General features: G+C 43.0%; 2 protein-coding genes across 3 annotated transcripts; one reads left to right on the plus strand and one right to left on the minus strand.

The window, feature by feature from the left end:
* The first annotated feature begins 14,485 nt into the window (after positions 1-14,485).
* Positions 14,486-14,974, plus strand: LOC108611003 (protease inhibitor carrapatin-like). The gene is made up of 2 exons (XM_018003433.2): positions 14,486-14,662; positions 14,720-14,974. The coding sequence occupies exons 1-2, from the start codon at positions 14,530-14,532 to the stop codon at positions 14,926-14,928; spliced, it is 342 nt and encodes a 113-aa protein (XP_017858922.1). The 5' UTR covers positions 14,486-14,529; the 3' UTR covers positions 14,929-14,974.
* A 2,369-nt stretch (positions 14,975-17,343) lies between these two features.
* Positions 17,344-27,553, minus strand: LOC108609181 (uncharacterized). 2 transcript variants are annotated; one of them, XM_018000906.2, is made up of 12 exons: positions 26,973-27,553; positions 23,670-24,583; positions 23,205-23,544; positions 22,694-23,130; positions 22,397-22,634; positions 21,178-22,180; positions 20,896-21,107; positions 20,524-20,832; positions 20,274-20,457; positions 19,391-19,564; positions 19,200-19,331; positions 17,344-19,131 (listed from the first exon to the last, which is right to left on the minus strand). In XM_018000906.2, the coding sequence occupies exons 2-12, from the start codon at positions 24,565-24,567 to the stop codon at positions 18,973-18,975; spliced, it is 4,086 nt and encodes a 1,361-aa protein (XP_017856395.1). In that variant the 5' UTR covers positions 24,568-24,583; positions 26,973-27,553; the 3' UTR covers positions 17,344-18,972. The 2 variants fall into 2 exon arrangements, with proteins under 2 accessions (XP_017856395.1, XP_089325310.1); XM_089469184.1 differs by lacking the exon at positions 26,973-27,553 and adding an exon at positions 26,004-26,924.
* Between the last annotated feature and the right edge of the window lie 332 nt (positions 27,554-27,885).

Consider the following 27,885-nt stretch of genomic DNA (forward strand, 5'->3'; position numbering starts at 1 on the left):
GTAAATAACATTTGTTTTGTGTTTCCTGGCCGCAGCGTCTTGTAGTCGCAATCCCATCAGGCAGCATCCAGCGGCAGCAGCTGGAGCACACGATCTGCCGCATGACAAATGTGCCACATGCAATAGCTGCCCATTTGCGTCTGTTGGAGCATTCGCACGGCCAACCTACCTACCTGGCTGCTTGGCTGGCTGGCTGGCTGCCTGCCTGTTGCACAACACATCAAGCTAGTTGCGATTTGAGCCATAAATCTAAATTAACGTTTCACAGCAATTGCTGAATAGAACCTGGATACATTAGGATTAGCCTGCCATTCGGGCACAATGCCCATCAATTGAATGAGGAGAAAAAAATCTAAACTATCCAGACCTTGTGTAGTTGGATGCCAATTGCTCATCACAGCATCCACGGGGACGGCTGTGCTGCCACAATGTCCATCAATTGATCCCAGACTGTGAGAAGCTTTTGGCACACACACACACAAACACACACTCATACACATTTTGGCTTTTCAACGCTAGCATAAATCATAAAGAACCTTTTAAACACGACTTCGAACGTTTGATTTCAACACAAAAATTTGTAAATAAATTAGATCGTGATTATGCTTACTTACATCCATATCATCATCAGCAACAAAGCATCAGGCAGCAGCAGCAACATTATTAACTAGCCTAACAGGCTCGCTGACATGTGTTGTTGTTGGGGCTGTTGCTGTTTTTCTTCCCTCTGCAATGCACTGCCAAGCTCATATTGACAGCAATAACACTAACTATATATTTTAATGGCTTATACAAGGGGAGCAACGACAACAATAACAACATACATTAGGCTAGTTGTCAGTCATTTATTGCTCGACTAGCAAATACCCTAGAGGGCCTCAACACAGGCTGTCAAAATATCAAGTATAAAAGTAATTGTAGAATTTTAATGTATTGATATAAAATGACTGATATACCATTATATGGTGCATACCAAAAATATTGCGACCAAATAATAATTTTGAAACCAATAATTGATATACAAACAACAATTAACAGAGTTTACCGCATGTAAGCTCTTTAATGTTCTTCTGTTAATATTAACAGAAGTATGTTATGTTGTTTGTCTGTGCTGTTAGCGCAGCCAGCTTGCTGGAATATGTAAGTGATTTTCTATGCAGCTTAATTGAAATATGGAACGTCTAAATATAAATTTTGAATTTGTTTTTTCAATTTATATATGTACATGTGTTAGCGTAATCTATCTACCCGCTTCATCATATGCGCCAGGTATAATCAGCTAGCCAAGACAAAAGCTGCCGTCAACAAGTCTGCTGTGTCGGCGGCGGCTGGCAACATGTTGCTAAACATTGTTTTTGTTGCTGTTTCACATATGTGCAGAAGCATGTGTCTATATTTCTTTTAGTTACGTGCCACATGCATGTGGCATATGGGACTGCTGCTTCTAGCGGATCAGCGCAGGTTCATAACTTTTGCGGTTCTGGCCATGTCAACAGAAATACAAAAACAGGCAACCAAATCGTGCCGAACGGCGTATGCCCTATCGGAATAGAAGTCATCAAATCGCTTTATATGGCTGTCAATGTGGTTCCTGTTGGCTCTCAGCTATACAAATACATATATAGTATATATCTATTGAGCACAGATTTATTTGCTTTGATTTATCAACATTATTGAGCGAGGCTTGTGTCATGATTTTTCCATCATTATTGTGCATTAAGAAACGTTGGCGCGTAATGTGTTTTTCATGTGAACTGCCACAGAGCAAACGACACATTTATCATCATCATCAGATGCTGCGGCTGCTGCGCTTGCCGCTGCTCTCGTTGATGATGCTGGAGCAGTTGAGCACTGGGCTGGCTGGGCCAAGTCATGATTGTTTGCAACAACTGCCCGCGCAATTGCCATAGATTGCCTTCAGCTTGGCAACATGAGCAACATTTGTCGATTTCTCGTGATTCGCACAGCTGACGCATTGCGCTCGCTTGTCCTTACCTGTTGCACTATAGCACGAGGTGCGTTTGAAATGTTTGCGATCTTAAGGTGAATATGAGGAATACATAAAAATGCAATGTAAACTCATATATTTTTAAAATAATTTAAATCAAATTAAATTGAAATTAGAATTTTATTAAAATATATTTCTTAATCTATATTTTTTATTTAAACAGCTCAATATCTAGAGAACAAAAACTTAACAAGAGTATAACTGTTATAATTCTCGAAAACATATAGAAATGAGATCTAAAATTGGATCATGTAAAAATACTTAAAATAGTTGTTCCAAAATGTAGGCTCAGTTCTTCAAACGGAACGAAGTCTAAAGCTATGGAAGATGAAAATATAGAGACCAGAGCCACCATTACTGGTCTCTATACGGCCTAGAAATGACAGAGAAGATTTTAGATCAAGCCATATAAAATTGATTGTTTTTCGATTCCATACATAATACATGAATGCTGCTCCAAAATAAAATCGGAAATATTATAATATTATTAAATTTTTAGGTTTTTTATATTGTAATTTGGCCTACTTATATTTTATATTTATTTATATTTTTTACATTACCACTGCACATACATATATAATATTTCTCATATATACTCTATCCTTTCCTCTTGCTTTTATTTGAACACCCCAACTTTTCAGCCTGCTCTCGTTTATCTATATCATCTACATATATAGATATAACTGTAGTGTTACTATTTGAATAAGGCATTAGTATTAACTGGTTTCCGTGTGCTTTGGGCTAGGCTTTACTTTTGACACTTGATCTTCCACTATTCTGCACACATGCAATTCCTAGCTTAGCCGTCGCGACGATGCTGCGGCTGCCTTCTGCTGGAGCTGATGCCATTGGCAACTCACCGTGGGAAAGATCAACCAGTTTTTGGCTTATCAATAATAAATAAGTGGCTTTAGCAGGTGTCATGCTCTATGAATAAACTAAGTTCTTGACTGCTTAATCCCAGGTGCCGCCAAGTGGAAAACCATATATGGATGCTTTCCATTTGAAAGTCTCAGCCCGTTGACTGTTGCCTGGCGCCATTCACCCAGGCGCTGGCAGTTGTAGCTGCAGCGGATCACCGGGGTCGGCCAATATAATTGTTAGCTTCTGGCCGGGCACGCGCGACCATGCGATGAACCCACACGAGTCGCCGGACAGCTAAAGTTGCAACAACTGAGGCGCGCGCTCCATGTGCCGCATGTGAGATATTCGCGTGTGTGATCGTAGCGTGCCTGGGCTAAAAGTCACTTATGGCTAGGACCTGATGTAGTAGCGAGCATTACGATTGGCTGCCACCCACAATAGTAAAAATTTAAATGGAAGCACATTATGAGAGAGAGAGAGAGGGCGATGAAGAGGGAAAGAGACGGAAGTCATTTTAAAGACCGAAAGCAATGAGAGAAATCATTACGGATGGCGAGGCTAATAGATTGAGAAACAGAAAGAGGGAGTGCACTGGAGAGACAAAGAGAGAGCCAAAAAACAAAAAAAGAGAGAGAGAAATATAGAAGGAAAGTAAAAGCGTTAAGTAGGTTTGGACACTTAGTCCCAAAAGAGAGTATAATAGTAATTTGAGTAGGACACATTTAGTTGCTTCCACTCTTAAATGTTCACGCTACCTTCGCATAGAACAACTTGATCAACTAAAACTAGCTACGAACAAATACCATAAGATGTGATCGATAAATTAATTGGTGGGTCTGCCCCCTTTGGCAAAGTGTTGCAATGGAATCAAACGATTTATGAGTGCCTTTCATAACACATCATTAGCAACATTTTGGTCAGAATTTATAGCGCAGTGGAATTTGAAAACGTTTAACGAGCTTGTTCTAAGCACTTAGTGGTTCAGGCTAACCAAATTCGGATGAAGCCAAACGGCCAACAAGTGCGCAACGATGCGATGTTCAGTCGTTAGTTCGTTTGGCTTGAATGTTGCAGATGCAGAAACCAATTACCGTTGCACTTGCCTATGCAAACGTGTGTGTGTGTGAGCATAAATTTGTCGCATGCCCCCTGGACATGGGACGACTCGGTTACGATGAGCTTTTAGTGTTAATTTATAGCAACACAGCTGGAAATCAAAATGGCGGCTTTTCTTTTCCATTCGACTGCTTGGCAGGCTGCACTGCTTAAACCTGCTTGTCAAACTAACAGCAACAACAACAACAGCAACAACAGTAAGTGGTGTTATGCAATCGTCGCGTCACCCGCTCAAAATGCATTTCTTGTAATAGACTTAACGTGACTTGGTCTTGAGAAACCAATTACAGAGCCACATTAATATTGGCAACGTTTTCAAGCTAGCATGCAACCAAATTTTAATTAAGGACACTTTGCCTGCACTCACACACACACACACACACACACACACGTAGTAGAGTGGGGGTGTTGCCAAAACTAATCTTATCAGCATTTTGGCAATTAGTTTTCGTTTTCCGTTTAAACAGAAGCTGCCTTTATGGCTGCCTACCTGGCGGCCTACCTGGCCAATAGCCACTTGACTGCCCGTTTGATGCCCATAAATGCATTTTAATTTCTTTATTTACAACAACTATAAATCATGGCTAGGTGTTTTACCATAATTCAAAGCTACTCGCATTCGCACTATTTTTGCAAACATTTCTTTTCGTCTTCGGCTCGTAATGTCTCTTTTTCGTCGTCGTCATCGTCGTCGTTGTTGTTGTTGTTGTTTTATTGCTAATGGAAAATGGCAAGTGTGTAGCACTGGAACGATCCGGCCGCTGGCTGTCCAGCCACCGTTGGTGTTGTAAAAATTCCAAAAATACCGTCGCAGCGCGTTGATCACGTCTTCTGGCCGCTCACCCCCCGCCCCCCTCTGCTGGCTTCATTAGGTGACGTACGTACATATTAATTTAAACGCTGCATTTATGGTCAACGGGCTGCTGTGACATTAAATCATCATCTCAATCCAAGTCCGGGGCGTCGTTTGATCTGCGTCCGTTTTCGATACGCCGTGGCTCGCATATGGAAATCGTTGCAACATTGCCACGCAATGCACGCGCACATTGCATGCGCCGCTTAATTGGCAACACTTCGGCGCTCATGTTGCCAAGAGAGCACCGGAGGAATGCGGCGGCATTTGGGAATTAAATTCAAATTAATAGCAAAAAGATAATTAAAATATATATATACAAATATATATATATATGTAGCTATGCATACAAAATCATAAGTAATTGGATTAATTGTCAAGATCGTTTACGCTCCTTTATCTCGACTCGACTCGATTCGAATTGATATATAAATCAAGGAAATGTCAGAAATTTGCCATGAGTTGTCGCCGTGGCATGTGTTGGTCAAATTAATGCAATTTTGTGTAAATTACTCATTAAAAATGATATAAATTTAATGCTAGCCGGCATAAATCACGGCACATAAACTGTAACACACACACACACACACACACACAAACTCAAAGCAAATCTTCAAGCAAACAAAAAAACTCGCAAATGTATTATGAAAATTTTCATTTCTTGACTGGACTTGACTTGCTATTGTTGTTGTTGTTGTTGTTGTTGCTTAAGAGACGCCAATTAGATATTTTATTGCTAATGTGCGCCTGTCAGCTGTGCTCGAGCCAATTGAGCTCCAGCTTCAGCTTCAGCTCTAGCTCCAACTCCAACTCGAGCTCGAGTGTCCAGCTCGGCTGTCCAATATGTACGGGCGCTGTCTACATCAATTAAAAGCGCATTTGACAATGATATTCGCTTTGGCTCTGGGGCCCGTTCCGCTGTTTGCCATTTGCCGGGTGGGCAACCTGATCACTGATCACAACTGATCACTGCTGATCACTTGCGCAGAAATCCATCCAATTTGGCAAAAAAAAATCGGCTCAAAGCTGACTTTTTGATTACACCAGCTAAAGTGAAGTCTACACTTGAAATAATCGGCGTGCATAAGCTAAATTTAATATCAAAATATTATTATAATACAAAATACTATATTATAATGATGAAAAATCAATTATTAATAACTCCTAGTTCTCTACAAAATTTTGAATAATTGTTTTTGTTAAAAAATAAAGAATATAAACAATGTAAGCAACAGAAAAATAAATAATAGTTAGGCAAAAACTACTTAAGATATTACATTATTAATTTTATCTTAAAGCAACATTTATGTGATAATTTAAAAAATTTATTCAATCAAATATACACAATTATATTATATATGTATATGTCAGTTTAATTTTTTTGGGGAATTGCATGAATCTTTGAGGTTATTCGGGGATTTCTAGTTCGTCTCTAGTGTTGTTTGCTGTGGCGATTTACCCTGGCCTTACCCTTAAGATAATTTATAATTAAATTTCATTAATATAATATATAATACAAATATACATTGTACTTTATAATGTATTCATTAATTTATAATTTTTTTTTAAATATTTTATATTTTAATCTCTTATATTAAAATGGTAAAAAATAAATAAAAAATGTATTTGTAATTTAATTTATTATAATTTATAGTTTAGTCTGTTATATTGAGGAATAATAAATTTTACATATTTATGAAGATGATGCCACTTGTGATCTGCCTATTAGCGCCTGAGCCTGAGCACTTGCATGCGGCACTTGGCACTTGGCACATTGATTAAGTTATACATATTGGCCACATTGGCAAGTTGGACAGCAACAAGCAGGCAACATTGGCAACGGCGACGGCGACGGCGACGGCAACAAAGTTGCTGCTTACAAATTATCAACAGCCAAGCAAGGCATGGCAAGGCAAGGCAATGCAAGGCAGCGGGGCCTCCGGGCTGGGCAAACATGCAGGCCTGACTAAAACAAATGTTAAATGTTTGAAAATCGTAACAAAGTCGCATGCAATATGTGGCAATATCTATGATACACAAACACACACACACACACACACACACACACACATACACACACGAAGACAATGACCATATTTGTTTGGCAAAAAGCTAATGATGTGGTAGCTCGGGCTTGGGCCGTTGCCGTTGCCGTTGCCTTTGGCTCGTGTTTTAATTGTGAAATTGAAATGCGCCGCAATAAATTGCAAGATGGCCAAAAAGCGCGACGATCTATTGCATGGTTTGTTTGAAACAATTTTGTTATATATGTATATTTGCGCTTTACTGTGCTGTGCTGTGCTGCGGCGCTGCGCTGTGTCCTGTGCGCCAATTCAATTACAGCTCAATTTCATGGCTGTGGCAGACGCAGGTCCATTTAGAGCGCTCGGCGACAATTTGTTTATGGAACCGCCATGGACTCGAACATGGTGCGCCGCATAAATCATGCAGTTCGCTTCGGTTCGGCTCGATTGTCAATTGCAGGTGCTCAGTAATTGGGCTAGGCAGCAGCAGCAGCAGCAGCAGCAGCAGCGGCAGCAGCAGCGGCAGCAACATCACCCACCAACAGCAACATGCATCATTTTGGTATTAAACGTGCCTCAGTCCCGGGGGCATTTGCTATTAAAGCACATAACATTTTGCATGCTGCTCCAATTGCAATTAGATCGGCGTGCTGGCCCGGGGTGGCAACCATTTAGCTGGCAACATGTTGCAAGAGTTTTTGCTAGCATTTAATATCTTAATATCGCCGTGCGTGTCTTTTTACCTTTGCACTGTGGGCCAAACTCGGCTTGCCACTCGTGCTAATGACATCATTTGCTGGCTAAGTCGGCAAACAAGTTGCACATAATTAAAAACAGAAGAAAACAGAAAAGACAAACAACAGCAACAGCAGCCATAAGTGGCAGATTGCATGCCGCGTTGCTTGCAACACGCGGCCAAAGCGTAACTCATAAATGTGGCAAAACGCAAAACGCAAAACGACTTCCTGCTCCTCGAACATGTCATGTCTCGGGCCAGAAACATGCGGCCAAAGCCATGGAACAGTGCAACGGCAACACCATATCTCATACACGCAGGCGCCTCTTCAATAGACGCCTCTGCAGCAGCGGCCGCATCAACTGGCGGCGGCCTCTTCAGTCAATAAAAACCAAAACGCTAGCAAAAATGTTGCTCAACTCAGCGAGAAGCAGCAGCAATAGCAGCAGCAGCAGCAGCAGCAGCAGCAGCCGCATGCCAACATGATTTTTCTTGCTTTTTCATTATAATGCTATTGCGACATTTTTGTGTGTTGCTGCTCTGCGAAATCAAAGCACGCCAAGCAGCAGAAGGAGCAACAGCAACAGAAACAACAACAGCAACATCATCAATTCAACATGTTGCAGGCGGCGCTGGCAACAAATCGCTGGCAAAATTGTGTGCGCTATAAATTTATGTTGGAAACATCAAATCGACGTAAATTACGCGCCGCCTGACTGCCACACACTCAACTAGCAGGCGGCGCTTTGGCTGTTAAATTCTTGACTTGTCTCGACTTGCAATTTAGCAACAGCAACAGCAACCAGCAACCAGCAATGGCAATCGCTGCAGAGGACTTTCCAAGATGTAGTGACTCGGCCAAGACATTAATTCGCGCGTACTTAACACGACTTGGCCACGTCTCCAGGGGCAGTGTCATCTATCTGTAATACAAACGCATGCCTTGATTAAAGAGAAGGCAGCAGCCGGAGCAGGCAGTTGGAGCAGCAACAAATTGCTGATTGTAATTGATTTAAATACGTTGATGATGCGTCGCAAATAACTTAAAGCAACAGTTAATTATATAGACGTACACAGATATATATATTTTTCTCTCTCTCTACAGATGTTATATGGGCGCACATTTTTGTTTAATTGTTGCTCGATTCGAGCTCGGATTCGAATTCGAATTCGAATTGGTGGCGTGAAAGCCAGCAACTGTTGCCAATTATCAATGTGATTAATGTATTCTGTCATATTGTATATGCGCAAGCGGGCTTCACAGTAAATTTCACCATCAGTTATCCTGGCATGGCAAACAAACAAATTTGCAATAAACTGCACACAGCGGTCACCGGTGAAAAGGCAATTTTCTGCAGGGTTAAAGGCAACGGGCAACGGGCAACAGCAGCAGGCAACAGCAACTGGCAACAGGCAACAGGCAACAGGCAGAGCAGCAACATTCAAATAGGCAAACTGGCAACAACTTCAATTACAATCACGTCAACATTATTTTCAAACGCAACGAGATATATTTCTATTAGCCGATTTAATGTCAGCATAATTAATCACATTCTATAATGCACAACAACAGTAACAACAACATCTACAGCAACAGCAACATCTACGGCAACAGCAACAGCAGCAGGGTCAACAGTTCAGCTTGTGTTATTGGCTTGGTTCGAGAGATTGGCCAAAAGCAGAGACCTTCACACTTTTCTTATTTATTGGCCACATTGCGTAGGTTGTAGCTGTGTGCATTTCGTTTGGCTCTGGGCCAAACTCTTTAGCCAGACGAATTTGCTTAGCACTTAGTGTTGACGGCCCAGAGGTTTCCTTTCCTTTGACTTGGGAAAAGCCCCGAGGCGTTTGTGCACTGTTTGCGGCTTAGAGTCGCAAGTTTCGCAAAAACCTTAATCGCATAAACGAGGCACTTATGATAGAGCGGATATGGCCGAGGAAAAAACTTGGCTAAATTTGATCTGCTTATCAAATATTTTGCAGCTAACTTTGATTTATTTTATATTATTTTTTATTTGGCATTCGCAGCGTGCTGATGTTAATCAATTTGCGCAAATTAAAAATTAATTGCAAATTTATTGCTTTTAATTTTCCAATCGTTGATTTATACCACCAGAAATCGCACCAACAACAACAGTGGCAATGACAACAACAACGACAACAACAGCTGCAACTGCGCATTGCCCAACAGTTTGTGCCCCTGTTGTGGTGGCTTTGCATCGGGTGCACTTAAGATACTTCTTAAAGCTGTTATAGCTTTATTGATATTTAAGTATATATTAAGCGGAAGTGACTTTAGGAGTTGTAAAAGAGATACCCTATAAAATAGGAATTCATGTAAACTATGAAATGAACTTTGTCTCTCTCAGGAAGGATATAGTACGCAGAGAGGAAGCGGAAGAGAGAAAGAGAGAGATAGTGAGTGAGTGAGTGCTAGAGAGAGGTAGAGAGAATGAGAGAGAAAGAAAGAGATAGATGGAAGTCAGTAGTAAGAGTAAGGGTAAAAGAGTAAGAATAACTGGAGAAAAATGAAGAACTAAGAAAAAGCAATTAAATATAGATTGGACAAAGGCGAATATAGAATAGATCATGTATAACAAAAAGCGAATACGGAATAGGGATTAGTGGAAATAAAATAGACAGTAGATAATAGAGGATAGGGAATATACAATAGGGAATGGAGAATAAACATGTGAAAATAAATAGAAAATACAGAATAGGAATTAGTGAATAATGAAAGGAGAATAGGGAATAGAGAATAGAGATTTGACAGTCGACAACAGAGATTGGATAATGGAGAGTGGAGCATAGAGAATAGAGTATATAGCAAAGAGTATAGAGCATAGATAATAGAGAGAGTGAGAATATAAGTAGTAATGTTCTTAAGCTCTTACACCATGCGAGGAATAGAGTGAGGAGAAAGAGAAAGCATGATCTTCTTTTACAATCCTTCTAGATTTTTAAGATCAGAACCAAACTTTTTACCTTCATTTTACTTATTGCTGTAAGTCTATCCTTCTCAGCTTTCCATTCTTGCTCAGTCTTTTTGAATATTTAGCTTTTGTTCTTCGAAATTATAACATTTTTTAACAGGTTTGCATAACGCTTTTTTTTTGCCTTTTCGGGAACTTAGTTTAAACAGAAATGTTAACTAATTTACATACTGAAAGCTACAATCTGGGATACTTATATATTATGTAAATGTTATAAAATGACAGATGTGTGGCTTTTGGTCAAGACCCGATCCAGCAGGTCTTGAGGGTGGTGGCGTTTCAGTCTCCTCCTTATACCAGTTCGGCAGTTGACTGTGTTATGCGCTGCAGAGCATAGGCGTCTGGCCAAGTTACTTAGATGGGAGTCCAGTGAATATTTGCAAATTATATTTCTTATAGTCAGATATACCACACTCGATCACATTTAGTTTATTACAGGGTATAGCTGTGCTATCGCCGTGCACTATTCGTAGTTTTTTTTTAGCCGAAAACCAATAGCAAATGGTCATTAAAATAAAAGCAGTTCAGCTTGAGCTCGTTTTTGGCCTTTGAGTTGAATCGGAAGCCGCGTATCAATGTCATAAATAATATTTAAAATTGCATGGGGCGTTTAGACATTGACAATTTGGCCGTGTGGGGTGCCTCATACTAATTTAGCTGCGTGCTGGGCTAATAATGATATTCCAATTGATACGCTTTTGGAACAGTCCAAATTATTCAAAAGTCCAAATGCCAAACGATCGGGCGAGCACAACGGCGAGTCGGCCACGTCCCTGGCCAATTGTTTGTGGCCAGATGATCAGTGGACCATTGCCACCAGGCGCGATTGCCAGCGAAAAGCAAAAAGCAAAAAGCAAACAGCAAAAGCAACAAAAACAATTTATGCAGCCAGCGAAATGCAACAATAAATCTCATTTTATGCAGCGCAGAGAGAACGGCCCTTTTATAGGTAACGCTAATGTAGCCCAAAATTGAACTTGACATTTGAATGCCCAATTAACCGTGACGTGTGCGCGAGCAGCACGTCCAGATGCCCAGCCCCAGGCTCAGTCTTAGTCTCATCCCCAGCCTCTGTCTGCTCTCTAGCTGGACAGTTGGAGGAGCAGCAGCTCGCCATTTGAGGTCAAGTTTTTTGGGCATTCCAATGCGTTATGTTTTATTGGAGCAATATAGCAATGCATTGTGCCGGATGTAAGCAGACACACACATATATATATATTCATATATATATAGCTCCCCAATCAGCTTTGGCTGCTAATTAACCCACTTTCTAAGAGCGCGCGACCTTTTTTATCTGCGCCATTCGAATCAGGGGCCAGCCATGTGCAAGATTTGCCTGCCATTAAAGAGAAGGAGAAAATGTGCTCAATGGACATTAGATATTGGACACTGGACATTGGTCAGTTGGCCATTGGTCTGCATGCGATTCTCACGCATGCCAAATGCGCAATGTGGGTATTGCATGCGCGTCGTTGGCTGGTCGTTGTCTTCCGCCTTTGGCATCGTCTATAAAATCACGATAAATATTTATACCGCACTTAGATTTATGGTGATTCATATCGCTCCAGCAGAAGTCAACGGCCAATGGGCATTGGCGGCGACGGCGACGGCGACGGCTGCATGGGCCATAAACATTTTTATTAGCCATAATTGCACAATCCAATCCAAGCGACCGATTCATTTGCGTGCATTGGCCAAAAGCGTCAAATCGCCAGATATGAATATGTTTATTAAGTGCCTGCCAAACTTGTTGCATTGCATTTGTCAGCAATCTGGACGGATCGCAAGATTTCGTTATCTAGACTTAGCCTTGACACGCTACACACAATCGATAAACGGCCCTAACGGTCTTTTTTTACCCTCTTTTTTTGTGGTTAATAGCGGTAATCGTAAATGGCCTGAAAACTGTTTCGCCAGCACATAAAATTCAACATTTAAATTAATAGAATTATGTTCGCTAATTTTGTTTAATAGCTCAACTAGCGAACAAGTCCCGCGGCCTCACAATCACCTCACGATATACACATATATATATACTGATACATGTACATATATATATTTATACAAATTCATTTGACTATAAAGAATTGATATATTGCCCAAAGCAGGACAGCTTTTATTGTTTTGTTATTTACTTTTGTTTCATTAGACCAATTAGACTTAAGGCTTACATTTTCTTATATTTATACAAAGAATTTATGTTTAATTTAAATAATATTTATATTTTTATTAAATGTCAAAGCACTTTGCAAAATGCATATATTTGCATTTAAAATTAAATGTATAGAATTTGACATTATATTACGGTGTAAACACATTCCTATTGAAGGAGAAATGACTGAGTGGGTAGGGCTTTGCTTGACTTACGTGTGAAGGCAATAATCATAGGAATTATAAAATTAAAAGGATCACAATTTGACATGTGCATTATTATAATATATATGCAAACATATTTTGAAATTGCAAATCTGTTGGTCTTCAACAAACAGAGATCGTTGGGTTTATATACTTATCTTCTTGCTAGGTAACCACTACAATCTGTGTATATAAGCTGCAGACTTGCCATATGGCATATTTAAAACATAGAACAGATATGTATTCTATATAATTCTGCTTATTGTCAGTATGGAAACTCGAGTAATATTTAATATTTTATATATCAGCAAATATGCAATTGACTCACAGTGAACTGCTCCATGTAATTTCCAACAGGATCCTGACTCTCCGAGATTCCGTCTCCAGATATCCTCCCACTGCAACTCGGTTTATTCATACTCCGTATATCTATTTTAAATGTGTTCAAATCCTAAAATATTTTCTTCACTTTTCCTGCTCTTATTGTTTTCGTTAAACAAACAAATTTTAGATAAATTTGATTTTTATTTTATTTTATTTTTTCCAGAATTTATTTGTGTTTTTTGTCAGCACTTTGGTGCAGCCTTCAAATGACGTTTGCTATAAATATAAATAAACGCCTGATCAATGACACATTGGCAACCGTAAACTGTGATAATGTATTTGACTGCATAATTGGGCTTGGTGGTGGCCCCCGGCCATGGGAGCGTTTGGGACCCTGTCAGGCGCGTAAGTGGCGCTAAGTGTTTTCTCTTGTTACTTACAAATGCAAATTGTCGAATGACAAAATTCATTTCAATTGCTGCAATTTATTGCATGCGCAGCCGCAGCTCGGCCGTGCTTCCTTTTGACCCAGTTTGTGAGCGCGCGTTGCACTAATACCAGGCATCCTCCTTCAATGGCCAAACTAGTTTCAAGTTATTTAACGCATGCATTGCGTGTGTCAGCAGCCAGCATGAGAGAGTGAGAGAGGTAGAGACAGAGAGGGAGAGATATTTATATATGTATATATAGTTTGTGTGCATTGGTGTGCTGGCCTTGATCTAGAATTTCGATTTTTCCGATGCTTGCGATTTCGTTTGCGTTGTGCGAGACGAGCATGTCCCAATGCTCAGGAGGCTGTACAACGCGGCGTATGCGCGATGGCATCTGATCTTCGCTCGCGCGGTTGCGTAATCTCGTTTTGTGTACTAAGTACCGGTTTAAACGCACACTGGACCAGTTCACAATATATACATATATTTCGACTCATATGCATCTAAGTATGCAGCAGAGCCAATCCAAGACCTGACTCCGCTGGCGTTGAGTTTGTTTCTGCACTTATAATTTATTGAGAAATTTAATTGAATTCGCTTGGCCAACCGGTCGCATAATTTTGGCCTCTGATTACGGATTGAGCAATTCGCATGACGTGTTCAACATTTGGCATTTGATCGTTCTATATATCTTACGCAAAACAATTGGTTCTATCTTGCATTTTGATGGAAAAACAGTTGTTAGTTCGTCACGTTCCGCACTATAAAGGCAGGTGGATAATATTTCCAGTTCAGTTTATTCTCTGCATTGAGCTGCCCCACAAAATGAGGTGCTTGACTGCCTTGGCTTTGATTTTGCTACTGGCTGACTTGGTTTTGGGCCAGGACTACGATGATGTTCAAAATAATAACTATAATTTTAATGCACGAAAGAGGCATTTTGAAAAAATCAATAAAGGTTCCTGAAATAACAAAATTTCGGATGACATTTGCGTTAACCTTTTGTCTCTTGCAGCCATTTGCTACTCGAAGCCAGACTATGGCAAATGCAAAGGAAATCGACAGCTCTGGTTCTTCAATAAGTACAAGATCAAGTGCGAGAAGTTCACATACTCGAATTGCGGCGGAAATGAAAATCGTTTTTATACCAAAGATGAATGCGATATATTTTGTACTGAAAAGTCCAAGGATTGGCTGAGAAAGGATACCGCCCATGTGGCTTGATTTCCATTCCTCATAATAAACCCGAAGAATATGCTCTATTGCAATCTTCTTATATTCACAATCTTCTTATATTCACACATAGCTAATACCACACTTTACTAACTGTCAGAAATTTCTCGAAGTTCATCTGTAATGAAAGATTTTTTAAAGGGAAGAAGTTCAGAGAGCTTGACAACAATTAATTCGACGAAAATTCCTGGTTGGAACAGCAAAATTAAGTCCACCCAAAAGTAATATAGAAATTATATAAGCAGAAATCAACTTATACAAAAAGACGGTCATAGCTAGGGACTAAAGAGTGAAATGTAAGGGACTTTCTGCTGCTATTGGTGATGAGACCTTTTAGTAGGGAATTATTATTTCGAGCTAAATTATATAATTGCCATTATATAATCTGTAAATCAGTGATGAGTGTTGGAGAGACAACATTTGAGTGCATATTTGTAAATTTAATCAACAAAACACATTTGCATTTCGAGCAGGGGCTAAATAAAGCAGCCTCGCATAGAGAATAGCTCTTGCAGTATACTCGTAATCTTCAGCGGATGGAGAGTGAAAATGCAATGCGTCAACTATTGCATACACAATTGCCAAACTAGAAGACAAGGAAAGGACATACGACTTTGTGGAAAATTGCAAAATCACTGAAATGCAAATATTTGGAATGCAAATATCTCTAATCTTAGGAGTAAGTTGAATATGGAGCTATACAAATTTTGCATTTTCAAAGTAATTGAGTTTGCTTTCGTAGCTAAGAAAGTTGCAAAAGTTTGCAGAATATATGAATTCCAGTTATAAATGAAAGTTGAAAAAATATCTTCCCAAAATCTAATGATATACGATTTTTAATGTCTTCAGAGAAATTGTTAGCATTAACAGCAGTGTGACTGACACCAAGCAAATATAAGGCGTACTAAAAATATTATTAAAGATTTCTTATATGTTATTTCTCCATTTATTTTCTTAGCTAGCAGTAAAAAATCGTAAACGGTAAAATCAATGCAGTCCCCCACAGTCCCCAACTCATAGCAACAAATGCTGTTCAAGTGAATAAAAATGTTTTTGCTTGAAACATTTGGCGCATTTGTTGCGGCAACTAAATTGCGAATCGCTAGCGTTTCCAGGCACTCGCCCGAAGCGCGTTTCACTGACAAACGGCGATTTTTGGTACAATTTTTAGCAGGCGTGCAGCAGTGGGCAACAGGCGTAAAACAGCTGCAGAGTGCTTTGCTAATTTGCGGCTGCTTTAAATAGGCAGCAAGTGTACACACACTCACACACCCACACACACACACGCACACAGAGGCACAGAGGCAGACCAACACACGCGCGTATGCGTGTAAGTGAGCAAGGGCTGGGCAAACATTGCGCTGCTTGCTCGCATTCGGAACAGGCGAACAGCTTTCGCAGCAGCGAGCGCGCTCTGCATTTGTGTTTGTGCTTTTTGCTTTGTTTGACTGCTGTCGTTGTTGTTGTTGTTTTTATTGCTGCTGCTGCTGTTGCGGCGGCTGTTCTCGCTGTCACAGCGAAAGCTCGTCCGAAAGTTTTACGTGCATGCTTACATACATATACACAAGTATGTGTGTGTGTGTGCATGTTTATACACATGTATACATATTTGCAAGTTTATATCTGTTTTCCATTGAATGGCAACAATGGCAATGGCGAAATCGAAGCATAAAGTCACGCAATTTCAATTACAAATAAACGCATAAGCAATGCCAAAGGCAAAGGCAAAGCCGAAGCCAAATGCCAGGCTGGCTGGCAAATTTACTATGGCCAATAATAATGCTTGTAATAATGAAATTGTGATAAGCTCTGCGCCACAAATTGCACGCTAGTAAACGACGCAAGAGACGCGAAATAATTTAAACCGTTAAGCGCTGGCTGCGGCGGCATCAAGCGTCGTCATTCTGGCTAGTATCATCACAGGCCCCTCTCTGTCTCTCTCATTCTTGCTCAACACCTCTCTCGCTTACACTCGCTATCGTGTTGCTTGGCAACATTTGACGCACGCCGGCAACATATTGCTGGCAACATTAGCGCATGTGTGCGTGTGCCAGGGAATCACTGGCTGGAAGCTGGAGCTGGAGTTGGAGTCGTTGTCGGGGCAATAGCTCTGCGCTTTGGTGTTTGCCAATTAATATTCGTATGATCAAATGCTTAACGCATTTAGCCTTATAGAAAGAGAGAAAAAAAACTAAAAACTAACAACAAAACCGGCTCACGTCCGACCTGTGTAAATGATCTGCGTTCTCTGATGCACAGATGCGGCGAATTGATGCTGCCAAGCTGCAATCGTTTAAGCCGCGGCCTGTGGGAAAGTGCGCCTTAATTGAATTTAAGGCCGGTGAGGCCAGGCTAGGCCACTCTACATAGCAAATACAGTAAATTAAATGATAAACAGACTGTGCATTCATTTAATTACATACATAATTATGCATTTATTTAGTATGAGTTTGTTGTATAAGGTTTGTCTTTAGTTGTACATATGTATGTATGCATGCTGGCTGGCATGCATGTGCGTATTTGCTCAATATTTCAATAATGTTTTTCCTTTTTGTTTTTCTTTTTGCTTTTCGTATGTTTGGTAAACTTGTTTATGCAATTTGACGAAGACAAATCAGGTTTACAGGTATTTTTTGTTATTTTATTTTATTTTATTTTATTTATTTTTTGGTAAACATGTTATTATTTTATTATTTTTTTTTTGCTATATTTTTTATGCATAGATCGCTATTAAATTTCATTAGTTATGCACTAGGCTGTATGTGTGTATTTGTTTGTATATAGTTCTTCGATTTGGATGTAGTTTATATAGGTGCGAATGCACATTAATTATAGTAGACTTTTTCACATGACTTAATGATTTAATGATTTAATGATTTAATGGATAGGTACTTCTTATGAGCATTCTTGTACCATACAGCAGGCTAACATTTAAAGCATTGCACACATTGAGAGAGATAGAGACTTGAAATTTATATTTTAATACAATAAAAATTAACTAAAAAGTTCGTGTTTAACAAATGATAACAACAAGGCTTTGCCTTAAATTAGTTTCAAATAAAATCAAAGACTAGTTTAAAAATATACATATTTTTTAAAGTTTAAAAATAACAAAGAAAAACGAATGCCTCACAAATATTCAAATGTAATTTTTTTCTTTTGTTTTAATTTGAATTTATATTGTTTTAAATTTAATTTTGTTGTATTTTTTAAGCTAATTTGCTTATAACTTGTATGCGTTGTTTTCATTTTGATTAGAGTTTTGTGAATTGATTTAAAATTATATAACAACGCGCTGTGTCTCATGGGAGTAGTTAATGTATACATATATATTTATGTTCATATATTTATCGCTTGTATATAGCCAATTTGTGGTTTGCTTTATGTATTTTTTGGATATGAATTTTTCATTGCTTTTTTAAGCAGTTCGCTGTTTCAATTGTCGTACAGCGTTTAACATCAATAAAATTGTTTATGTGCCAATAGTAGGTTAATAAATTTATACTTTATACTCGTTTCATGGATTAGATAAATAGCTAAAAATTTGCTAAAACTTGAATACACATACGTTTAGTATTTAATATATATATGTGTGTTTGTGTATATATAGTTAAATGCAACTGCCTTTTATATAGATACTTAAAAAGTTGTAAATGCATTCTTGTTTTTGTTTCTGTGTTTGCAGTTTGTCAAATGATGATATTCATGAATATTGTGCGTTCGATTCTCAAATAGTTTAGCTTGAAAAAAGCTGGATTATTTCTGGAGTATTCAAACATATACATATGTGGATTTATATATATTGCATACAAAATTGTTGTGCCTTTGTAAAAAGTCTTTCTGTTGTTCTGTTGTTCTCTGCGCAAGGACTAGTTTCAATTCTGATTGGAAAAAATCCAACTAAAGCTTGAACAACGCTCCATAGTTGGTCAGGCAAAATAGTTTGGCGCACAGGCTGCGACTGCGACTGTGAGTGCGATTCGTATTGTTGGCCATAGACTGAGTGGGTTTACGGGCGATGGCCAGCTCCTGGCTCTATTTGCTGCCACCGCCACCGCCACCGCAGTACTCGCCCTGCAGCATGCCATTGTCCAGGAGCAGCGACGGCGTTGTGGCAATGCCATCGCGCAGTGCCAGCTGATAGGCCACCTCGAAGGCCTGGCCCAGCGTCAGTATGATCTCGCTGGCCAGATCCTATAGTGGAAAGACATTTATACATATACCGTGAGATGAGATGAGAGTTCATTATGTGTAGTACTTACTGTGCTTTGCACTAGAAACACATGGCAATAGTGCATGTCCTGCTCCTTGGTGATGTAGGCAAAGTGCCGCAGATCCTCCGAGTCCTGGCAGGCGCAATTGATGTTCTGTATCTCATGCTCGCAGATGACACGCTGTAAGCATCAATTGGATTAGTGAGTAGCTCTTCTATTCACCATTCCCCCACACCTACCCTGCTGGCCACGTCTATGAACTCCACGCCCCGGTGGCAAATGGCCAGGGACAGCGGCGCCCCCTGTCTGTGCACCTCTTTGTTCGCCTGATCGCCGGAGGCCTTCAGCTTCTGTATTGATTTCTTTGTGGACTCTGTGCCACGCAGTTCTTTCACAACCGTTGAGCCTAGGTACTGGGGAGAGCATAGAATGATGGACATGAGTATGAAATAAAAGAATTCAATTGGCTGTTATCGACTAGGAAATACTCGTTCGGTGTTTTATTAAAGCTTCTCTGAGTGCAGAAATATATAAGATAATAATCGTAAAATTATTATTGATTTCTAACTCCCTACTAGACATAAAATGTTTTTTTTTTTTTTTTTTTTTTTTTTTTTATCTGTACAGAAGGTATGCTATAATTTATCTAAATGATTTGATATTTTAATCTTGGAAGCTGAGGCTGAAATTTTTGCATTATTTATCACACACTTTTCATCAATTTTTTACCAATTTATCACACACTTTTATAAAGCAGCTACCCGATCAATATATAAAATGAGTATGGACAGACAAATGAAAAGTAAACTCAATGTAATTCGAATGCATTTACAAATATTATTTCCTCTTTTGACTTTGATTGAATATTTGACAAGTTTCTATATAGGTAAAAAAGAATAGTACTCTCTAGTTCATATAATTCATTGACTTAGTGGGGAGTGGGGAGTAAGTAAATGTCGGGTAATTTCATTAAAATCACACAAAGAAACAGCAAAGCGAATATACCCATTTCACTTTGCAAGTGGGCGTAAACTTGTATTTATTAGTTAATTTCCAAAATGCCCTCTCTCACAACCGCAAGGAGTATTATGAAATTAGATATTGAACTCCAGGTACACTCACCTGGACCTCGTATTTGATGTGCTCGTTAAGAAGAGTTTGCGCCGAGTGGCGCCACTGGGTGGTGCGCATGTTGGCGGGCAGCCCCAGCAGCAGCTCGGAGGGTGCGCGTATCTGAAGTGGAGCCGTAGATGGGTCGGCTTCAATGGTTTTGAGTGCCGGCGGTGCAGGCGGCGGTGGTGCGGGACTGCAAAATATTTAATTGAATTAAGTAAATCAAATCAAATGTGGATATTTATACTATATAATCTACCGATTCTTGCGATAGCCCGTTATGGAATTCCGATGCGGCAGTGCAATCGTGGTTGGCTGCGTGGTGCCGGTGGTGGCCGCTGTGGTTGTGCCGGCCAAGGCTTCCTTGTTGCCGTTCGTTGTCATTTTGTTGGTTTCGTTGTTCTCGGCCAGCGGCGTCTTCTGTGACTTCGACTCACGCATTTGCCGGATGAAGGCCAACGATTGCAGAATGCGCCGGCGATGGCCCAGCTTGTTGATCTCGAGCACGGTTTGCAGCTCCACGTCCCAGACACCGCAGACGCTATCGATTGTGTTGTACAGGTGCTTGCTGGCAATGCAAGGCAGTAAATATTGTTACGCTAGTTCAGCAGGGAGAGATTCGCGTACTCACTTGAAGATCTCCAGGTATTCGGGCAGCGCGATGCTCTGCAGCCACTGCTGCAACGTGGCCACGCCCGGCTGCTTGTTCTCCTGCTGCGTCTTGAGGGGCACCTGGGGCAGAAACTCCGCCGGCGGCAGGGTCTCCACAAAGCGCAGCAGCTTGGCCGAATCCCGCTCTGGGATGTGCAGCAGCGGTATATCCGGCTCCTCGAACACATTGCGCTGGAATGGAGAAGGCATCGACATGGTGGATGGTGGGTCAATTGGAATCACTAGATCGCTTCGAGCTTACCACAAACTTGTAGTTATCGTAGCCATTTTCGAAGAGTATGCGCTCCAGGTGCAACAGGCCCGCATTGCGCAGCCTTAGGGCCAGCTCGCGGCGCTCCGGCAGCACCTCGAGATCCTCAAAGTCCAGCTCGATGTCGTGGGTGGGCGTTATGTTCGTGTTGAGTATGCCGCTGCCGAAGTTCTCAATGATCTCGGAGATCTTCTTGCGCGCCTCCTCCGCATTGAAGGGGCTCAGCAGATTCAGCGAGTTGCGCGCTATCGAGTGACCGCTGCCGGGGGACTTTGCCGGCGACTTGGCTGGCGACTTGACGGGCGATTTGCCAGCTGATTTGGTGGGTGACTTGTCGGGCTTGTGCGTGGACAAATTCTCGGTCTCGGTATTGCCATTCGTTTCCAGCTTCACTTCGGCACTTTGCTGGGTGGGCGTGGTCGGCGGCTTCACGAACTTGCGCTCCGGCACCTGCGGCTTGGTTGGGATCGGCGGGCGCACACGTGGCGGCGGCACCTGCTGGGCTTGCACCTTTACCTCCTGGTGCTCCTTGTGCTCCTTTTGGGATGCGCCTTTGAGCAGGCCGGCAAAGGGCACATCGCTCACAAACTCCTCCACGTAGTCCGTGGTGGAGTGCGAGAGGCTGTGATCCGAGCACGAAATGCTCGAGCTGAGCGAGCCTGACGACGGAGCCGGACAGCGCGGCACCACCGTCACCGTATCATCGTAATCGTAGCCCGGCGTGCTCAGCGTCGGCAGCAGCTTCGACGGCGACGAGCCCGTCTCGATCATCAGCTGCTGCGCCGCCTGCAACTGCAGCAGCGCCGATCGCCGCTTGTACTCCTGGCTCAGTGGACGGATGCGCTCGTGTATGGTGCGCTCGGCCTGGCTAGAGCTGGGTGGCGGATGATCCGGCGTCGGAGGCTGCTTGTAGTGCGTGGGACTGCTCGGAATTTGCTGCTTCGCATCGCAGTTCTGCTCAGCGTCTTCCGTCTTATCGGCTACATTTATAGAGCTGTTATGAGGGGAAAGATCAAATAATTTAACAGTTAAATACTATCGAAAGATTCAATACTTGCTAAAATATAGTTAACGGAAATAGTAACTCTTGGTCACTTGCTTAGTAAGACTGGATCTCAGTCAAGGAAAAGAGAATAGACCAGTTGTGCAACTGGAGAACGGAAATCCCTGAGATCATCTCTAGATTCACCCCGAAATCTCGTCCACTCACCAGCTGTTGCGGTTCCGTTTGAGTTTGCGGTTGGGATTGTACGATTTGAGGGTGGCACTCTCGCAGCTCTTGAGCAGCTCCTTGGAGAGTTTGGTCGAGGCGCTGCGCTGCGCCGGAATGGGTCGCTTCATGGAGTTGGTGGCATGGGCAGCGGGAGCTGGCGACTCTCCGCTGGAATTTGGCACACTTGTCTCGCTATTCAGCTCCGAGCTGCTGCACTGACGATCCAGCATGTCATCTGGGCAGATATGAAAATGAATATTACTTGTAGTCTATATTAGTAAGGGGGTCACTCACTGCTGGAGCTGAGGCTCATGCTGCCGTCCACGGCGGAGCGCGTGCTCTGCCTGGCGCTGGCGTAGAGGCGATCGTTGCGCTGCCGCTCGCGCAGCTGCGTCTCATCGAAGCTCATGCCGCCGACGCTGCCGTGGCTCTGATGCGAGTAGGGACTCTCGCTGGCGGGCGGGCGTCGGCGTCCCGCCGCTATCGGCTGCCCCTGGCCCTGGCTGGATGGCGAGCTGTAGCCGAACTGCTGGCCCGGGCCGGCGTGCGTGGGCGAGACAGAGAGATTGCGACGCGGCGGCTTCTTGGGCGGTCCGCTGGGCGCGAATGTGCTCATCACAATGGGCTGAGCGCCGCCGCCGGTGGAGCAGCGCGAGCGGGGCGACACGGAGGCCGGTTCAAAGCTGCTCAGCGACGAAGAGGGACTGACACTAAAGCCGCCGCCCATATCGCTGGAGAGAGAGTGAGAGAGTAAGAGAGAGATAGAGAGAGGGAGAGTTTAGCTCCATTTCGATGTGCAACTCACTTTTGAATGTGCAGCGGCGAGTGCGCGTTGAGATCCTGATAGAACCTGTCCTCGGGCTGGAGCGCGCTGTCCAGGGATTTGCCCCCGTTGTAGGGTCCGCCATTGCCGGCGCTGAGCCGCTGCTTGCTGTAGCCGGACTGCTGCATGGAGTGCGAGTGGTTCAGCAAGTGGTTGTTCGAGTTGAAGTGATAGTGGTTGTGGCTGTTGTGCTGCTGTGGATGTGGATGTGGCTGTGGCTGTGGCTGCTTCGAGCTCTGGCCACGCCCGGCTGTGTGGGAGCCGGCGTGCTGGCGGTAGATAACCTCGTCCGCCTCATCTGTGTCCATTTGGTGGCGAAAGTCTGGCCGGAGGGCATAGAGTGAGGGGATTAAGTTCATTTATCTGCCTGAGTGCTTATCGCATTTGCAAATTGATGTCATTGACATAATTGCATATATGCATATGGGCTATATTACGTATACGTACTGTTAATCACTGCAATGATGTGCTTGGTCACATGCGGTGGAAATTCACGCAGTATATCCAGCGCAGTGCGGCCCTCGCTGTCCGTGGCCGACAGATCGATGCCCGCCCGCAGCAGAGTGCGCACCACGCTCTCCTTGCCGCACAGCGCCGCCTCATGCAGCGCCGTGCCCGAGGGCGTCAATAGGTTCACACAGACGCCCGCAGCCAGGAGGACATCGACCACGCTCTTGTGGCCATTGCGACTGGCCAGATGGAGGCAGGTGTGCGGAAATATGGGACGTGCGGGCGATGCGGGGGACTCGCCGCCCGCCACTGCTCCGCCTCCGCCTGCTCTACCGCTCTCCACTGCCGCTGTGCTGAGATGTGAAATCAGTTCGGGATGCGCTCGGATGAGCATCTGCACGGCCTGCAGGCGTCCGTATTGAGCGGCCAGATCCAGCGGCGTCTCGCCCCGCGAGTTGCGCATATTGGGATCCGCGTCGTGGGCGAGCAGCAGCGCCAGGGCGCCCGTGTGCCCGTGCTGGGCGGCACAGTGCAGCGGCGTCTCCTGCTCAATGGTCTGCAGATTGGCGTTAGCCGGCCGATACGGCTGCGTCAGCAACAGCCGCACGATGTCCGTCTCCCCGGCCCAGGCGGCCAAATGCAGCGGCGACGATCCACGCGAATCGGGCAGATTGGTCGACGCCTCATGGGCCAGCAGGAGTCGGACGATGTCCTCGTGGCCATTGAGGCAGGCATGATGCAGCGCCGAGTAGCCGCCGCTGTCCTGCACATTGACCCCGGTGCGGCGCAGGCTGGCCAAGGGCCCGGCGCGCTTGCCCTTCTGGGCGAGCACCTTTTCGATGTGGCTGATGTTGCCGTTGCGTGCCGCCTCGAGGAACTCCTGATCCTTGCCCATGCTGACGCGTGCCTGCCTGCAATTTAATGGCCATTAATGGATGTGCTTAATCGCATTCACAATCTGCGCCGAGTTGATTTACTGCAAACGAATTATGACTGTCAAGTGTGCTTCATTAAAACGCTGCAGGCTTTGCGGCTCTTTAGCTCTTTAGCTTTTTGGCTTTTAGCACGGGTCGCCTTTTAGCTCTAATGACTTTCGCATTCAGCCCAACCCCACGACTGTCTAAGGACTGCCATTACATAAAATAATATAGCACAATAAGAGATGAAGCTCTCATGTGTGTGTGTGTGTGTGTGTGTGTGTGTGTGTGTAGGTGTGCTCCCCCAGAGCCTGCCAGCCTCACGGCTGATGAAGTGCTTTCCAGCCGTTGAAATATCTTTGAGTATCTTTGATATGTGCCCTTAAGGGCGTGTACAGTGGATCACATACCCAAATGTTATTTGACTATTTGTTGAGCTCTATTCGAGCTGCATTAGATGCACATGGCTTGAGCTAATCAATTTTGCAATGGATCTAAAAATGAGACTGACTAGAGTAGAGAAATGGCTATATAATAAAAATGGTTTTGCTTTTGCTTGCCATTATGTGAAAAATAATAATAAATATAAATAATATAATACTAATTATAGTTGACTTGGCTTTGCTGGCAGCGCTCAAGCCTAAGGCTATAATTTGCTATGAGACTTTTCCGGGTCTTATTTAATAATGGTTGCTATATTCACTAAAGTTGCTCTACTTTGTATTAGTTTTCTGTTGAGACACAATTGAGTGAATTCATGCTCAAATTGAATAATTTTGCAACACTGCACAACATAAATTATACAGTCAGAACTTTGCAGATTTATCAAACAAATATTTCTATGAGCACAAGAAAAGTTAATAAAGAATCAAATCGCAAATCTGTTGTAATATTTTCATATGCAAATATTACCGATAGCTCAACCGATGATATATGGCTATAGAAAATAGTATCACTCTTGTTTGGTCACTCTACAACGGCCAGCTTTGGCATGTGCTTCTGTTCACAAATATAATTTTTACCGTTTCGCAGCCTTGTTTGTAGTATTCAAGCACACTTTCTAATTTAACTATTTAATACTTTGCATTGGCTTAACATTAATAACTTTACATAGGCAATTCTAACAATAGAGAAATTCGTATGTTAAATTTTGTATGAAAAAAGTGAGAGTCGTTAATGTTGGCTGATTAAAAATCGTAGTCGATTTATGTACATATATACATATATGTATGTATATGAAATTTTGTTGAACTTGTGTGAAATTTCAGCCATTGTACTCAGTCCGTCTGTGTGTTAATCTGTCGTCTGTCGCTTAATATCGCTCTATGGGGAGACAGAAATTGAAAGCGCGCTGCCTGTTCGTCTGTCACAGCGGCTTCAATGAGATAAATACGACGCTGCAACAGATAATCACCTGCTTACACACGCGTTGTCACACACACACACACACACACGCACAGACACACACGCACACGCACACACTCACACACACATGTGCTTTTATTATGCTACTATAGAATTCAACGCAAGGTAGGTTAGGCACGTCCTGGCGCCATCAGGAGCGGGGAGAGCGGGGAGAGAGGAAAGATGGAGAGAGTTAAGCGTGCGCGAGAGAGCTTTCGCATGTGTGTAACTCCAGAGAGAGAGAGATAGAAACAGAGAGAGGGAGTGGGCGAGCGACTGTGTGTATTCCTGCTCGGCCTTTGACTGGGCTACTGCCGCGCCCACCAACTAATGGGCGGGCTACGCCTCCCACTTACAACTCCATACGCAACGTTTGCTTATTTATTTATTTTTCCCGTTTTTCTTCGCCTTTCGAGAAACTGCGAGGCGTGTGCCATGTGTCAGGGGGCTGAGGGGGAGTCCACGCTTGTCCAACGGAAATTAAAGTCCATTATAGGCAAGTTGACACTGTCAGAGGAGCAGCAGCAGTGGGAGTAGTGGGAGCGCTGTCAATTGGCTTAGCTTATGAATTTATAGTGCGCTGCCATAATTGGGTCAAAGGATATTGACCTGATATGAGGCACTTGGCAAATGGCCAGACAGCGCATTGTGTGCGCATATGGGAAAATCGGCTCAATTAGGCAGACGACAGTTAGTCTGGAACACATTTCCTGTTTCCCTAGTCAACAATTTGTGTTCAATTCGAGCTGCGGGAAAACTGCGAGAAAAAAAAAGAAACACAGTCAAAGCTGCGCTTGCTGCTGCTGCGGCTGCGGCTGCTGCACTCGAAAGGCGTGTACTTCCATATACACACACGCACATCCACTCAAGCACTTGACTACTATATACACACACGAGCACGCACACTACCACTCCCACACACTCACACATTTATGGCTACTTCACAGATACATTTTCTGACTGCAATTCGTTTAGCTACCTTTTGCGATTAGTTTATTCGTCTGTGCACACTATATACACGTGTGTGTATGTGTGTGTCTTCTAGTGGCTGTTGTTGTTGTTTTTTCGTCTCGTATGTCTGCTGGGATGTGTGTAACTTTTCACTTCCGTTCGCTGGGCTGTGCACGTCTTCTTCAATTTAATAAATTTCATTTGATTGGCTTGCCGCGCCGTCTGCGTCTCCAGCACATTTCCATTTACGAAATGAGTTTGCAACGCCCGCGTTTCGCTCCGACCGCGCACACAGACGACACTGATGAGACTCTGACGGACGACTCTGACGACTCGGCCAGGCCAGGCGCTGTTGGTGACTCTGACTCTGTGACTGCGACTGCGACTGCGACTGTGACTGTGACGCTGTCAGCGAGTGTCTGGGTCTGGGTTCCGTAAGAATTTCTGTTACATTTTTCACACATAGCACGGAGAGCACGCTCCACGCTCCGTACTCCGTGCTCCGTGTTCCGCGCTCTTTGACTCCATGCGCCGTGCACTTTGGCTCTTGTGCAACGTACGCGCTGTCGTATCTGCATCTGTATCTGTATTTGTATCTGTATTTGTATCTGTATCTGTATCTGCTGAGAAGCAATGAAAGTTGTTGTATACAATACAGCACAATAAGTTTAGATATGCTCAGCGCTTTCACTTGATTGTTTTGGCTCTGCTGCCGTCACAGTCGCCGCTCTATGCGGGCCAGAGAGCAGCAGAGAGCATGAGAGAGAGAATGAGAGACAGTGCTCTCTCTGCGTTGAGAATATATAATTCGTTTCTGTTTATTTACACGATAGTAGGCATTTGTTTACGTATTTTGTTGTGCTAAACTGACAAACACCACAGTCAATCAGAGCGACAAATAGAAAGAGAGAGGGACAGTGAGGCACTGCCAGAACGAGAGA

This window comes from Drosophila arizonae, chromosome 2 (assembly GCF_054131065.1).
Source record: "Drosophila arizonae isolate 15081-1271.41 chromosome 2, UAZ_ARI_1.0, whole genome shotgun sequence".
In the NCBI taxonomy this organism is placed as follows: domain Eukaryota; kingdom Metazoa; phylum Arthropoda; class Insecta; order Diptera; family Drosophilidae; genus Drosophila; species Drosophila arizonae.